The sequence below is a fragment of the Theropithecus gelada genome, chromosome 11, assembly GCF_003255815.1.
Source record: "Theropithecus gelada isolate Dixy chromosome 11, Tgel_1.0, whole genome shotgun sequence".
In the NCBI taxonomy this organism is placed as follows: domain Eukaryota; kingdom Metazoa; phylum Chordata; class Mammalia; order Primates; family Cercopithecidae; genus Theropithecus; species Theropithecus gelada.
In genome coordinates, this window is record NC_037679.1 from 70,092,299 (window position 1) to 70,104,356 (window position 12,058).

Below are 12,058 nucleotides of genomic sequence, written 5' to 3' on the forward strand. Positions count from 1 at the left end.
GCAAGCGGGGGCAGGCGCTCCGCGCGCCCGCCTCCCACAGCGCCCCCTCCCAAACTTCCCTTTGCATTGATCAGCACGTTACGTCAGTATTGATAAGTTTGCAAAAAGCCAAAGTCAAGTGCAATCGCGCGGCACACCGACCCCGGACTTGGGGGGGAGATGCAGCGAGCGCTCCGTGGGCCCGGGAGCCGGCGGCAGGCAGGGCAGCGGCGGCGCCGGCGCCTCTCGGAGAGGCTGCCTCCCACCCACCCCTCCCCTCCCACCCCATCCCCGGCTGCCTCCCCCGGGCGGGCGCCGAGCTCCCCGCCCGGCGCGCTCCGCCCGCGCCCTCCGGGGGTCGGGGGGGCGCACGGCTCCCGGGCCCGTTGGCGGCGGCGGCGGCGGCGGCGCGGCGGCGGCGAGGGGCAGCGGGTGGCAGGAGGCCGGAGGGCGCCCGAGGGGCCCGGGGCCGCGGCGCTCAGGGCCCGGGCGGCCGGCGGCGGCCCCGGGGCTGGGGGGAGTCCAGCCCGGATATTGAGTGCAGCCATTGAGAAAAGCCAAACTCTTGTGTGTGCGCGTTTCGATAGCCCCCAAGATGGCCGCCAATGTGGGATCGATGTTTCAATATTGGAAGCGATTTGATCTACGGCGACTCCAGGTTAGTGCGGGCAGCGCCGGCCGCGCGGCCGTGGGGAGCCCCGGGCGCGCCCTGGGCGCGTTGGGGAGGTCCCCGGGCGGGCGGGCGGGCGCCCCGGGGCGGCGGGCGGCGGCTGCCGGGGCTCGCCGGGGCTCGGCCGCCCGCTGCCCATCGATAGGTATTAGGAATTGATCTCGCCGCTGCTCTTTGTTCGGTTCAGTCATCGATTAGCTGCCGCGACCATGGAGAAGCGCTAGTGAGCCCTCGGTCGGCGGAGCGGCCAAGCGGCCGGGCGAAGCGCGGGGAAGGCAGGGGCTGCGACCCCGGGCAGGGGGCTGCTGGCGGGACTCCCCGGCGGTTCCCCTGAGCCGCACTTTGCGCGCCTCCCAACTTCGCGGCGCCCGGGGAGGCCGCGGAGCGCGCCGCTTGCCTGTCCGCACCCGGCTGGGGCTCCGGCGAGGGAGGGAGGGAGCTGGCGGGCAGGGAGGAGGAGGAGGAGAGAGGAGGAGGAAAGGAGGAGGGAGCCGGGGTTGGCGAGGAGGCGGCTCCGCGCCCCGCCGCCCGCCGGCACCTCAGCCGCCGCCGCCCGCCTGGCTGCGCAGCCCGGACGCGCCACCACCCGGGGGCCGCCGCCGCCGCCAGAGCCACCGCCGCCGGACTGGCCGCCCGCGCCGGCAGACCTCTTCTCCTCGGGCCGGGGTCTTGGGGTTCGTCTTTGCTTCTTGCCTTTACCCCCCTTCCACCTCATTCCCAAGTCTAGATGCAGACGGGCGGTGGAGATGGGCCCGGGCGCGCGCAAGTTTGCGCTCCTGCCTCCAGGGCGGTGGAGAGCCGGGAGCAGCGCAGAGCAGGTGACTCCCAGCCCTCGGGCCCATGGGAACTTTTAAATGAGAGATTTTCTCGCTTGTTCTGCCTCCTGCGTTTCTCCCCGCCGCTCCCCTTCTGTCCTCTCTCCCGTCTCTTCTTTCTCCCGTCTCTCCCGTCTCTTCTGTTTCTTTCATCTCTTCTCTGCTCTTTCTCTCTCCTTCCCTAGGGCGACTCTTCCAAACCCCATCACTTTCTCCCCATCCTCCTTTTGTGGGAGTCTGTGTGCCTCCCCCAGATTTGGAGGTATTCTCTGCAGACCCGCTAGGAGCCGGGGTTGGGAGGCGGAATCTCAGAGAACGCACCGTGGAGGCGCAGCTCCGGCCTCTGTTCTATCCCGGGGTGCCCCGGACGCGCCTGGCAAGGCCCCCCAGCCTTGGAGTCTCGCAAAGTCTCGGGGGGTGCGGCGGGGATCAGGGGCGGGAAAATGGTGCGGATAACGGGGCGGTTAGAGCATCCTGCCTTGACCGTGACATTCGCGGAAGACGCGAGATCATCAGTCTGGAGATAAAAAGGGACCCACTTTTTTTTTTTTTTTAATCCGCCGGCAAATCTCGTTAAGTTTCTTCTGATAAGTGGTTCTAGCACCCGCCGCTTCTCCCCGCTTCCCAGTCCCCGTCCTTCCAAACGCCCCGCTCCTCGCTCTCCCCCTCCCCCAAAGCCATTGAGCTGGGGAGAAAATCGGGGCACTGAGGCATGCAGTTAATAACTGCCGAGTGCCTTGCAATTCCGGGTCTGCACTCGAGTTGGGGCTACAGTTTGGTGGCCAACTGAGACGGGCAGGACTGCGAGCTGTGCCTGCCGGCTTAAATGATGCTAAAGTGGCCTTTCTGGAAGAGTGGGGGTTGTGGAGGCAGAGAGAGAGAGAGAGAGAGAGAGAGAGAGAGAATTGGGCAGCCACATTGGGCTTGGCACGAAGGCCAATGGTAATCGTATTCCCTGCTAATGTTTGTAAATGAGACCCGGGCACGGCTGGGGGACAGCGTCTTTATTTATGATTGATGTTCTGTAACATAAGGAATGACAAGAACGTGGCACACAAGAGGAGAGGAACCAGAAGGGCTGGCGAAAGCCCTTTGCAGGGTCCTATTGTTATTCTGGGCTGGAGAAAATTTCCGCGGCGAGATTTACAGCGCTGGTATTTGCTCCCTGTCGGCCGGAATGTCAGTTAACACAATTTTCATTAGATAACTCGTTTTCAATCCGGGGAGCTCGGGCTGCAGCCCGGGGAGAGGCAGGGGCTGGGTGCTGAGGGGTGGGTGCGGCTCCCGGGGGGCTAATGTCTGAGCTGGGGAGGTTGGAACCTCACTCTCTTCAATCTTCTACCCAAGGGGTCTTTTGTAGAACGGTTGAGGTCACCCAAATCTTGATTCCAGCTGGACGCCCATTGATCTGGGAACCCTTTGTTAGCGTTTTAGAAGATGCATAGATGGAAAGCAAATTTGAACTGGAAAGGATGAAGGTAAGGGGTGGTGGAGGGGTTTGTTCAGGTGATGGGGAGATAGGACCTAGACCTCCCAGCCTACAGGGTGAATGTGTGAAGGGGGGGGGGTTGTTCGTTAAGACAATGGCTGGTGTGTCTGGCACACCGGAGAAGGCTCTTAGGGAAGGGGGGTAAACTCATTTACATCGATATTAAGTGGAGGGGGTATCCCTGTGGGAGTTTGCAAGGCAGCACACTTCTAGAAAGCAGAGAAATAAACGTGGCAGCCGTGGCCGCGTGCAAACATTTTGGCCCTCCATCTGCTGTGTTCACCACCCCCAGCCTGAAATCTTCAGTTGGTCCCCTGGCCAACAGGCTGCAGCCCCCCACCCCCACCCCACCCCATATCCTCACTGATGGCATTTTTGTTGGAAGTGGATTAGGAGCCTAAGCACTTTGGCCTGGGATCCTCTCTTGTACATAATGCCAGTGACTCCTACGACACATTTTTATTTTCATTTTTCCCCCTCCCCTGCTTTCCTCTTATAGGGGAGATAGACAGAAAGGAGAACTTCTGCCGGCTTGTTCTGAGATCCAGGTAGGAGAGGCAGGTCCCCAGGCCCAGGCCTGGGCAGCCAGAGAGCCCTGGTCTCGCATCCTGAGGCTGAGCTGCCTGTGATGGTGAGGAGGTGCGTTGCTTTCACTCCTGGCTGTTCAGGTTGAATGGTTTCTCACAGCGTGGTTGCTGAGCATTAAAGTGGCCTAGGCAGCATAGGCCGCCCTGTGTCCCCAGGCCATACCACGTCGCTGACGCCTTACTGATCCTGGCAAGAAAGGTGACCTTGTACCAGCCTGGCGTCCAGCCCTCCGGAAATGTATATTTTTCAAAAATGGAAGCGTTCCCGTTATTATTCCTTCCAGCACCGTCTCTGTACATAGCAGGGCTGTTTTCCTAGCCTGGAAGTCAGTCAACAACCTTAATGATTTGGGCCGATGGTAAAGGTGATCTGAGATATGCCACCCTACTCCACCACTCCTGAAACTACCTCCCCCCATCTTTGCTTCTTTTTTGCCTTTGCAGCTAGCAGCTCAGGAAACGAGAAGAAATAAAATTCCATCCAAAGATAATGCTAGGCATATTTCATTTGGTTATAAGATTGCTTTATGGTGAACATTACTAATGCAGTATTTTTTTATGGCTTTTCTGTGTATAATCGTCGTAACCGGATTCATACCTTTATGATTTTCTTTTTCTGCTTAACTTTCTACTTTTTTTACGATGCTCTGGGTCCAGTCTCCCATGCTGTCTTCCCTGACTCCAAAGAGAGTTAATTGAGCTAACAATGAGCTGGGGGGGCACCCTGTCCAAATGAGGGTCCCCAGACCAAATGCTCATCTGTGTTTCTGGGGAGGAAGGAGCTTGGCCGATAGGATTACATAGTACTAATTTGGGAGGAAGGGGCAAATTCTGCTTCGGATGTCAGCAGTTGGGAGGCAGATCAACAGTATAAGCAAAGAGAGGCCGGACTTTTCCAAGGAGTTTGGAGAAACTTCCGGGAACACTCAGTCTCCTGGCGCAGGAGAGCAAGATGGTGCTTGATGGAATATTTTCCCCTGCTCAAAGTTTAGAAAAGAGCAGGGATGTGATTAAAATATTATAACCTTATGATATTCTGAAGTGCATAAATTTTACATATCAGCCACAGAGAGTTTAGACATCCATTAGAGCCTCTGACAGCTTGACTTATCTAAATGTGCTATCATTTAACAATGTGTCAAAATTCCTCTTTCTATAGATGACAGCAGTAAATAAGCTATCAGCCCTGTTGGCGGAATCCTAACTTTGGAAACTTCGCCATAATAGAATTACTGCCGAGGTCCAATTGCAGCCGAGGTGGGGAGCGTGAGCCCGCAGAGCTTGGCATGGCTCAGCCCCCTGAGAGGGGTTGGCATTAGGTGAGGACCGCTCTGAGAATAAGACAAACCCTTGGACTCTCTTATAACTCCAGCCAGTGGGTGACCCCATTCCCTCTGCCTCTCCAAGTCCGTAGAACCCACACCCTGTGGCCCTTTTCTGCAGAAAGAGCTAGAAACAGGTGTTGAGAATTTATTTAAAGAACCCAGCAGCCTTTTCTGGGTATCCCAAAATTGTAGTTTCTCAACTTGACAGAGATTGCTTCTCAAAGACAGGCTCTCTCTTTGAATGCAAGAAGAAAAAACAAGCAACATCTCATCCCTCACTGGTTTTGCTGTTGGGGGTCTTGAAATTTCTTTTATTAATACTTGAATTCACTGTAGAAAATGGAGAAACCACGGACCAGCTAAAAGAAGCAAATAAGTGTCTCGGTGGGTTATTTCAGATGAGCACGGTGCTATTTTGACCAGAGGGAACAGCTTTTCTGATGCTGGTGGTGGTTTTTCTTTCTCTTTTCTTCTTCTTCTTTTTTTTTTTTTAAACTCTCCTGTTAAAAAGAGGATTCTATCTTCGAACTTGACATTCTGTCGTGGTAACCTTTCTTCCGGCAGATGGGATTTCAAACGTGAGCACCTTGGCTGGTGCTAAATATATGGTCCTGGATGATGGTAGACAGGGCTGCCCAGAAATTGTGGTTTTCTGTGCTACTTCTGAAAGGGCTGAATTTCCGGCGGCTTCCTGGCTATCTAATTCAAAGGCCGGGCCTGGCAGAGGTGAAGCATTGGAAGGGGACTCAGGTGGTGACCTGCCTTTGTTCCTGGCCTTGGGATTCAGGGTCCCATCTTCTGTTTGATATTTTTCCTCTGGAGGTGCTTGTTATTTATGATGTTGTCATATACTGGAGGGTGTCAGGGATGGTAGAGGTTGGCAGGGGGGAAGGACCCCAAGACCTGTATTCTGTGGCCTCTAGCGCTCCTGGGTGAACCATCCTACATCACAATTCTCCTGCTTCTTAGCCCATGAAGTCGGCTGGCTGTGCCCACCTTTGCTGTACGAGTTTTTGTAAAGGTGAAGGATGCTGTCACCTTTGTGGGTCACTTAAATGCGTTGTCTTCTTCTTTTTTGTTTTTTCAAGATGGAGTCTGGCTCTGCCACCCAGGTTGGAGTGCAGTGGCGCAATCTTGGCTAACTGCAACCTTCACCTCCCGGGTTCACGTGATTCCCAAGTAGTTGGAACTATGGGCGCACGCCACCATGCCTGGCTGATTTTTGTGTTTTTAGTAGAGACAGGGTTTTGCAGTGTTGACCAGGCTGGTCTTGAACTCCTGACCTCAAATGATCCGCCAGCCTCGGCCTCTCAAAGTGCTGGGATTACAAGCGTGATGACCTTGGGCCCCTCCCCTTCTTTCTCCATCGTGGTCGTGGTGTGGGGCTATTGACCTTTTAAGCAATATTTTTGAAACAAAAAATTCTGTCTAGGATGGAGTTACTTGGTTTCTAAGCCTCAATGAGCCCTTCACCAAAATGACTTGTAGTGTTTTGGAGGGTATAGACTTTATATTCCTATTATGGCCCAGGCGAGGTGGCTTATGCCTATAATCCCAGCACTTTGGGAGGCTGAGGTGGGAGGATTGCTTGAGGCCAGGAGTTTGAGACCAGCCTGGGCAACATAGTGATACCCCTTCTCTACAAAAAATAAAAAAATTAGCTGGACATGGTGGCACCTGCCTGCAGTCCCAGATACTCAGGAGGCTGAGGTGGGAGAATTGCTTGAGCCCAGGAGGTGGAGGCTGCACCGAGCTATGATCATACCAGTGCACTCCAGTCTGAGCAACTGAGCAAGATCCTGTTTAAAAACGAAAAAGAAAAAAAATATACTCCTATCATGTTTAGATTAAATTCAAATTCTTTTCCCCTGACAGATCCCCCAGGATCTGCCCCATTCTCTCGATCTCTCTGGCTCCCTCTCCAACCACTGTCCCACAGCGGCCTTCTCTTTGTCTCACAAACACATCGAGCACATTCCCACCTCAGGGCCTTTGCATGTATGCTTTCTTCTGCCTGAGACCCTTTTCCTCCCATCTCCCTGTGGTTGTCTCCTTCATCTCTTTCATTCTGAGCCCAAATGTCGTGACCACTCAGCCTAAAGAAAACTAAAGAAGCTTCCACCACTGGTTCCCCACTGTAATATGCAGATGTGCTCCCATATTGCTAAGGACACCCCAGAGGGTTTTGACCATAGAACCCTCTCAGGGTATGGTCTCTCTCTACACATGCTAGGTTTACCATCAGATGGGGCCAACCTTTTTCTGTAGAGTTGGATAATAATACACTGGGCTTCGTGGGCCATAAGCCTCCACTCTGCGATTAGCATGAAACAGCCGTAGACAATAAGAATGAATGGACGAGGCTGTGTTCCAATAAAACTTTATTTATACCAACAGGCAGGGGGCCGGATTTGGCCTGAGAACTGTAGTTTGCCTGCCCTGGGTCTACTATTCTATGTCATGGCTGTCATATATAGGCTGTGGCATGGCTGAAGTTTTAACTTTCCAGTTAAGAGTATTAAAGTGGATCAAACTCAGTTCCCAAAACTTGTTCTTGACCCTTTCCCTCCAGAGAGAAGCATGAAGAGTCAGGGTGGTAAGGGGCCCCTGCCTGGCTTCAAATCCTGACTCCATTACCTACCAGCTGTGTGACCTTGGATGAGTCACTTAACCTCGCCAAGCCTTACTTTATTTGTCTTTAAATGGGACTAATAATAGTCTCCACCTTCTAGGTTGTTCAGGAAGATTAAACCACTTTGAACATGAAAGGGCACAGTGTGGGCACACAGTTGCTGCCCTGTGAGTCTGAGTGACTTCGTATTGTCATTGGTATTTTTAGAGTATGAGAGGAGAAAACCAAATAAACAGCAGTGGCTGGAACTTGCTGGCCTTGCAGGCTGTTTTAGAGATTTCTGGGCAAGTTTTCTCTTCTCTCTTACTCCATTGGGGGTTTACTATATTAGTATTGTACTAATATTATATGTAGTATCTTATATTTTGGGAGCTCTGACTACAGAAATTGCAGATTGGGAGCTATGTCTGGCCCATGGATATGTCTGTCTAGATTAGTGTGATATTTAAAAACACTTTTGTGTAAGTTGTCAGCATTTAGAACGCAGGAGATTTACCTAAGAAATCCAGGTGACTAGTGTCCCCTGAAAATCAGGAGCTCTGGCCACACTGGGCAGGTCCAATGGAGAAGGGAGTGGAGACCTGGGAGGGACATTCCAGGCAGAGGGAACAGTCAGTGCCAGGGCCCTGTGCCAGGGGTCCTCAGTGGGTCAGGCTAGCTGTCAGGGTCCTGGGGAGGGTCTTCTCTGTAGCTCAAGGCCACAGGTTGCACCTTCCCAGTGCCTAGTTCCAGAAGAGGCTGCATTTCCAGAACAAATGAAAGGCTCCTGACTAACCCATGAAGATACCTGGTCAGTAGCGTTCAGAGCCTGCTGTCTCTGCTTCTTCCCAGGAGCCCACACCCCCAAAAATGGGCCTGTGGCTGTCCCCTGAAACCCCTCCCGAGCACACCCCAGCCTCTGCCAGTCTTCAGTTCAGCCCAGTGAAACAGCAGTTGCAGGATATGCATTTGTCATTAAAAAGAAAGAAAGAAAGAAATCAATCAATCCTTTGGCCTCTTTGGCCTGAGCTGGTCGTTTGCCCAGAGACGCCGGGGGGCCCAGCGGTGCTTAAGACTCTGTGAGCTGCCCGTCGCTCAAGCTGGATGGGGTAAATGGCTCCCCAGGAACCATTATGGTCCATTGACTTGCCCAGCCGCCGGTGTGGACCGTGGGTGCTGCGGATCCGGAGACCACAGGGGTCACAGGGGCCGCCAGCCCAGGGCAGATTTCCCTGAGTGGGGCCATCACTCCTAGAGCTTGCTGCTACAGACGCCTGCGAGTGTCTGTCATCCGCTACGAGTGTCTGTGGGTGCGGGTGTCCCAGGGGATGTGGTGTGCAGAATCAAGCCCTATACCCTCCACCTCCAAAGACTACCTGGACTCTGGAGCCAGGAGGCCAGGGTTCAAATCCCAGCCCTGCCACTTACCAGCTGTGTGACCTTGGGTGAGTCACTTAACCTTTCTGAGCCTCACTTTTCTCATATATAAAATGGGGATAATAGTAGTAGTCACCTCCTTAAGAATTGTTGTGATGACATTTATTATTATTTTTTTGAGACAGGGTCTCACTCTGTCACCCAGGCTGGAGTGCAGTGGTGCCATCAGGGCTCACTACAGCCTCAACCTCCTAGGCTTGGGTGATCCTCCCATCTCAGCCTCCCAAGTAGCTGGGATTATAGGTGCACCACCACCACGCCTGGCTTTTTTTTTTTAAATGTAGACATGGAGGTCTCACCACGCTACCCAGGCTAGTCTTGAACTCCTGAGCTCAAGTGATTCTCCCACCTCAACCTCTCAAAGTGCTGGGATTACAGGTGTGAGCCACTGTGCCCAGCCTGTTTTGAGGATTAAGTGAGTTAATGCATACGAAGCACTGAGATCCATGCCCAGCACATTGAAACATGATATAATGTTAAAATGAATAATAATTGCAATTATCCTTCACTCCAGAACTGTACATTCACCACTTATGGTATAATTAATAGTTATATATAAAAACACAAATACAATAACTAATAATTACGTATTAAAGATGATATAGCAAGCAAGGAAGGCAAGGTGCCAGCTCTCTCAGAGCCCACAGGCCACGGGATGAGTGGATGCACATGTCATTTCCCGGATGGACAAGGAGAATAGATTCCAAGATAGCATATGGCAAAGGAATTGCCTGGGTCTGGACCTCAGGGGATGCTTCCTGGAAGAAATGACCCTTCCGTTGAGATCTCAAGGACAAGGTTAGGGAAAAGCATCTCAGAAGAGGGAATAGCATTTGCGGAGACCCCGAGGAGGGTGGAAGAATTGTGCCTCCAAGGAACTGAAGGAAGCAGTATGGCCAAGGGAAGATTCTGAGCAGGCTATTGGGCCCGCCCCATCCTCACTTTTGCCACCTGCCAATGAGGAGTAGGGATGGAGGATATAACATGACACTGCATGGCCGGGTGCGGTGGCTCATGCCTGTAATCCCAGCACTTTGGGAGAATGAGGCGGGCAGATCATTTGAGGTCAGGCATCTGAGACCAGCCTGGCCAACATGGTGAAACCCTGTGCCTACTAAAAATACAAAAATTAGCCAGGCGCAGTGGCTCACGCCTGTAATCCCAGCACTCCAGGAGATACCATTGCTACACCCATCTTCCAGATGAGAAGACCATGCCTCTGAAAGGGGAAATAACTTGCCCAAAGACACATATCTAGGAAGAAAGGAGAAGAGCTGGGATTTGAATCCTAGTTGCCCGGTGCATACTCACGAGATAGCAATGGTAGTAGGAGAAAGAGCATTCCATGAGAATGCATCGTGCCCATCTTCAACTTCAAGGAGTGTGATTGGCCCCCATGCTGCACTGGAAATCCATCCCATAGCTGGCCCAGCCAGGGGCAGAGTGCAGCAGAAATTCTGTTGCAGACTCGTACCTGGGACACATGGGACCCCCTGCTAACTCCATGGCAGTCTAGGAGCTTCCATCAACCAAACAACCTTCCTCCCGTCCTTCCGTCCTCTCTCTTCTTCATACTGGCTCCCTCCAGCAGGTGCAGACGTTGACCCTTACACATCTCTTTGCCATGTAACCGTGCCTTCAAGTCTGTTTCTTGTCCCACAGGAAAGAAGAAATGGGATTGGGACATCTGCATGAGGCTCTCAGGGTGTAGGAGACTCTCCATTGAGGTTGCTGTCATGTCTTGGGGGGCGCCGGGGAGCCGTCACTCTCAGCACTGTCTCTTTCCTGGTTATCTGTCCTTACTTGCCCTCAGGCTTTAGGATCCCCCCATCCTATCCCCCTCCCATCCCCGCCACTCTCTCCGTCTTTACTCGAGCCCCTGTGGCCTCCTTGCTGTGCCTCAAACAAGCCAAGCATGTCCCAGCCTCAGGGTCTTGCCACTTACTGTTCCTTCTTTCTGAGACAATTTCCAGACACCTCCCTTCAGTTAGTTCGGTCCTCCACTTGAATACCACCTCCTCAGAGAGGTCCTCCTTGACTTCTCTTTCCAAATCAGCTCCCCTCTCCTCACTTTACCTCACGTGATGTGATTAATATTTATTTGTATATTTATTTGTTCATTTGTTTACTGTCTGCTTCCCTCTCTGGGGAGGGCAGGGACATAGTAAGTGCTCAATAAATATTTGAATGATGGGGTGGCTGAATCCACAGGAGGGATGAGGTTGGGGGCAGTTGCCCCTTGACTTCACCTTGAAGGGCAGTCTTGGGGGACCCCTGGCTCACTGGCTCTTGAAAGTTGCTGGGAATTGGGCACCGGCCTCAGGCCTGTGGCAAATGAGGGTTTACCTTTAGCTCCATCAGTCTCGCCTTAGGGTGACCCCACTTCCAACCTGGGAAGCAGCTCCCATCTAATTAATATATCTATTTATTAATTGCTGGCAGGCTGCAGGTCATAAGCGATGATTTGGTGGCCTCAGCCACAGAGAGCTGAAAGCATCCCTATAACCTGTGAGATGGCTGTCGTCTGGGACACAAGACAGCCAGTTAACGTCCTCGGACCCAGGTGACATTCTTCTCCTGATTCCCAGGCCCACTGGATCAGCCCAGCAGGCATGAGAATGTGGCCTGGGTCTTTGGGCAGTGATCCCAGGGTTGAGGGGCTTTCTTTCCCACCATGCCCAGGGACCCCTTGTTTATAATCAGGCAGGAGACCCATCTTTCCTTCTGTGGCTGGGCTCCAGTTTTTCTGTCTAGAATGGAGCATCCCTGGTTTGTTGAGACAGGTCATTTATTCATTTGATGAGCATTTTTCAGCCCCAGCTATGTGTCCCAAGCTGCCTGAGATGTTGAGAGTGTAGCAAAGAACAAAACAGACCAAGTCCTGCCCTCATAAAGCTTCTACTTCATAATCATTTGGAGGTAGAAGTACTTTTCTTCAAGGATCGTGAGAAGTAGAAAGTGACAGTTCCATGTAGACACTTGGCCTAGGGCTGGGCATGTTGTGAGCCTTTCCTAATGGTGATTATTATTAATTGCTATTTATTGTCTTTATTGGCAGTTGTTATTGTTATCTTTCTTAAAATGGAAGGGCATTTCCTGTTGAATTTCAGTTGCCTTGGGAGCTGCACCTGCAATGATGGGAGCT

The 12,058-nt window shown here is 52.6% G+C and overlaps 1 protein-coding gene across 1 annotated transcript in view; it reads left to right on the forward strand.

Annotated features, from left to right (window-relative positions):
* The first annotated feature begins 420 nt into the window (after window positions 1-420).
* The window catches only part of CUX2 (cut like homeobox 2), a 323,139-nt gene continuing 311,501 nt past the window's right edge, over window positions 421-12,058 (forward strand). Inside the window, exon 1 of the mRNA XM_025402227.1 lies at window positions 421-637. Coding sequence (XP_025258012.1) covers window positions 575-637 — 63 coding nt within the window. The 5' untranslated portion in view covers window positions 421-574. The remainder of the gene's footprint in view (window positions 638-12,058) is intronic.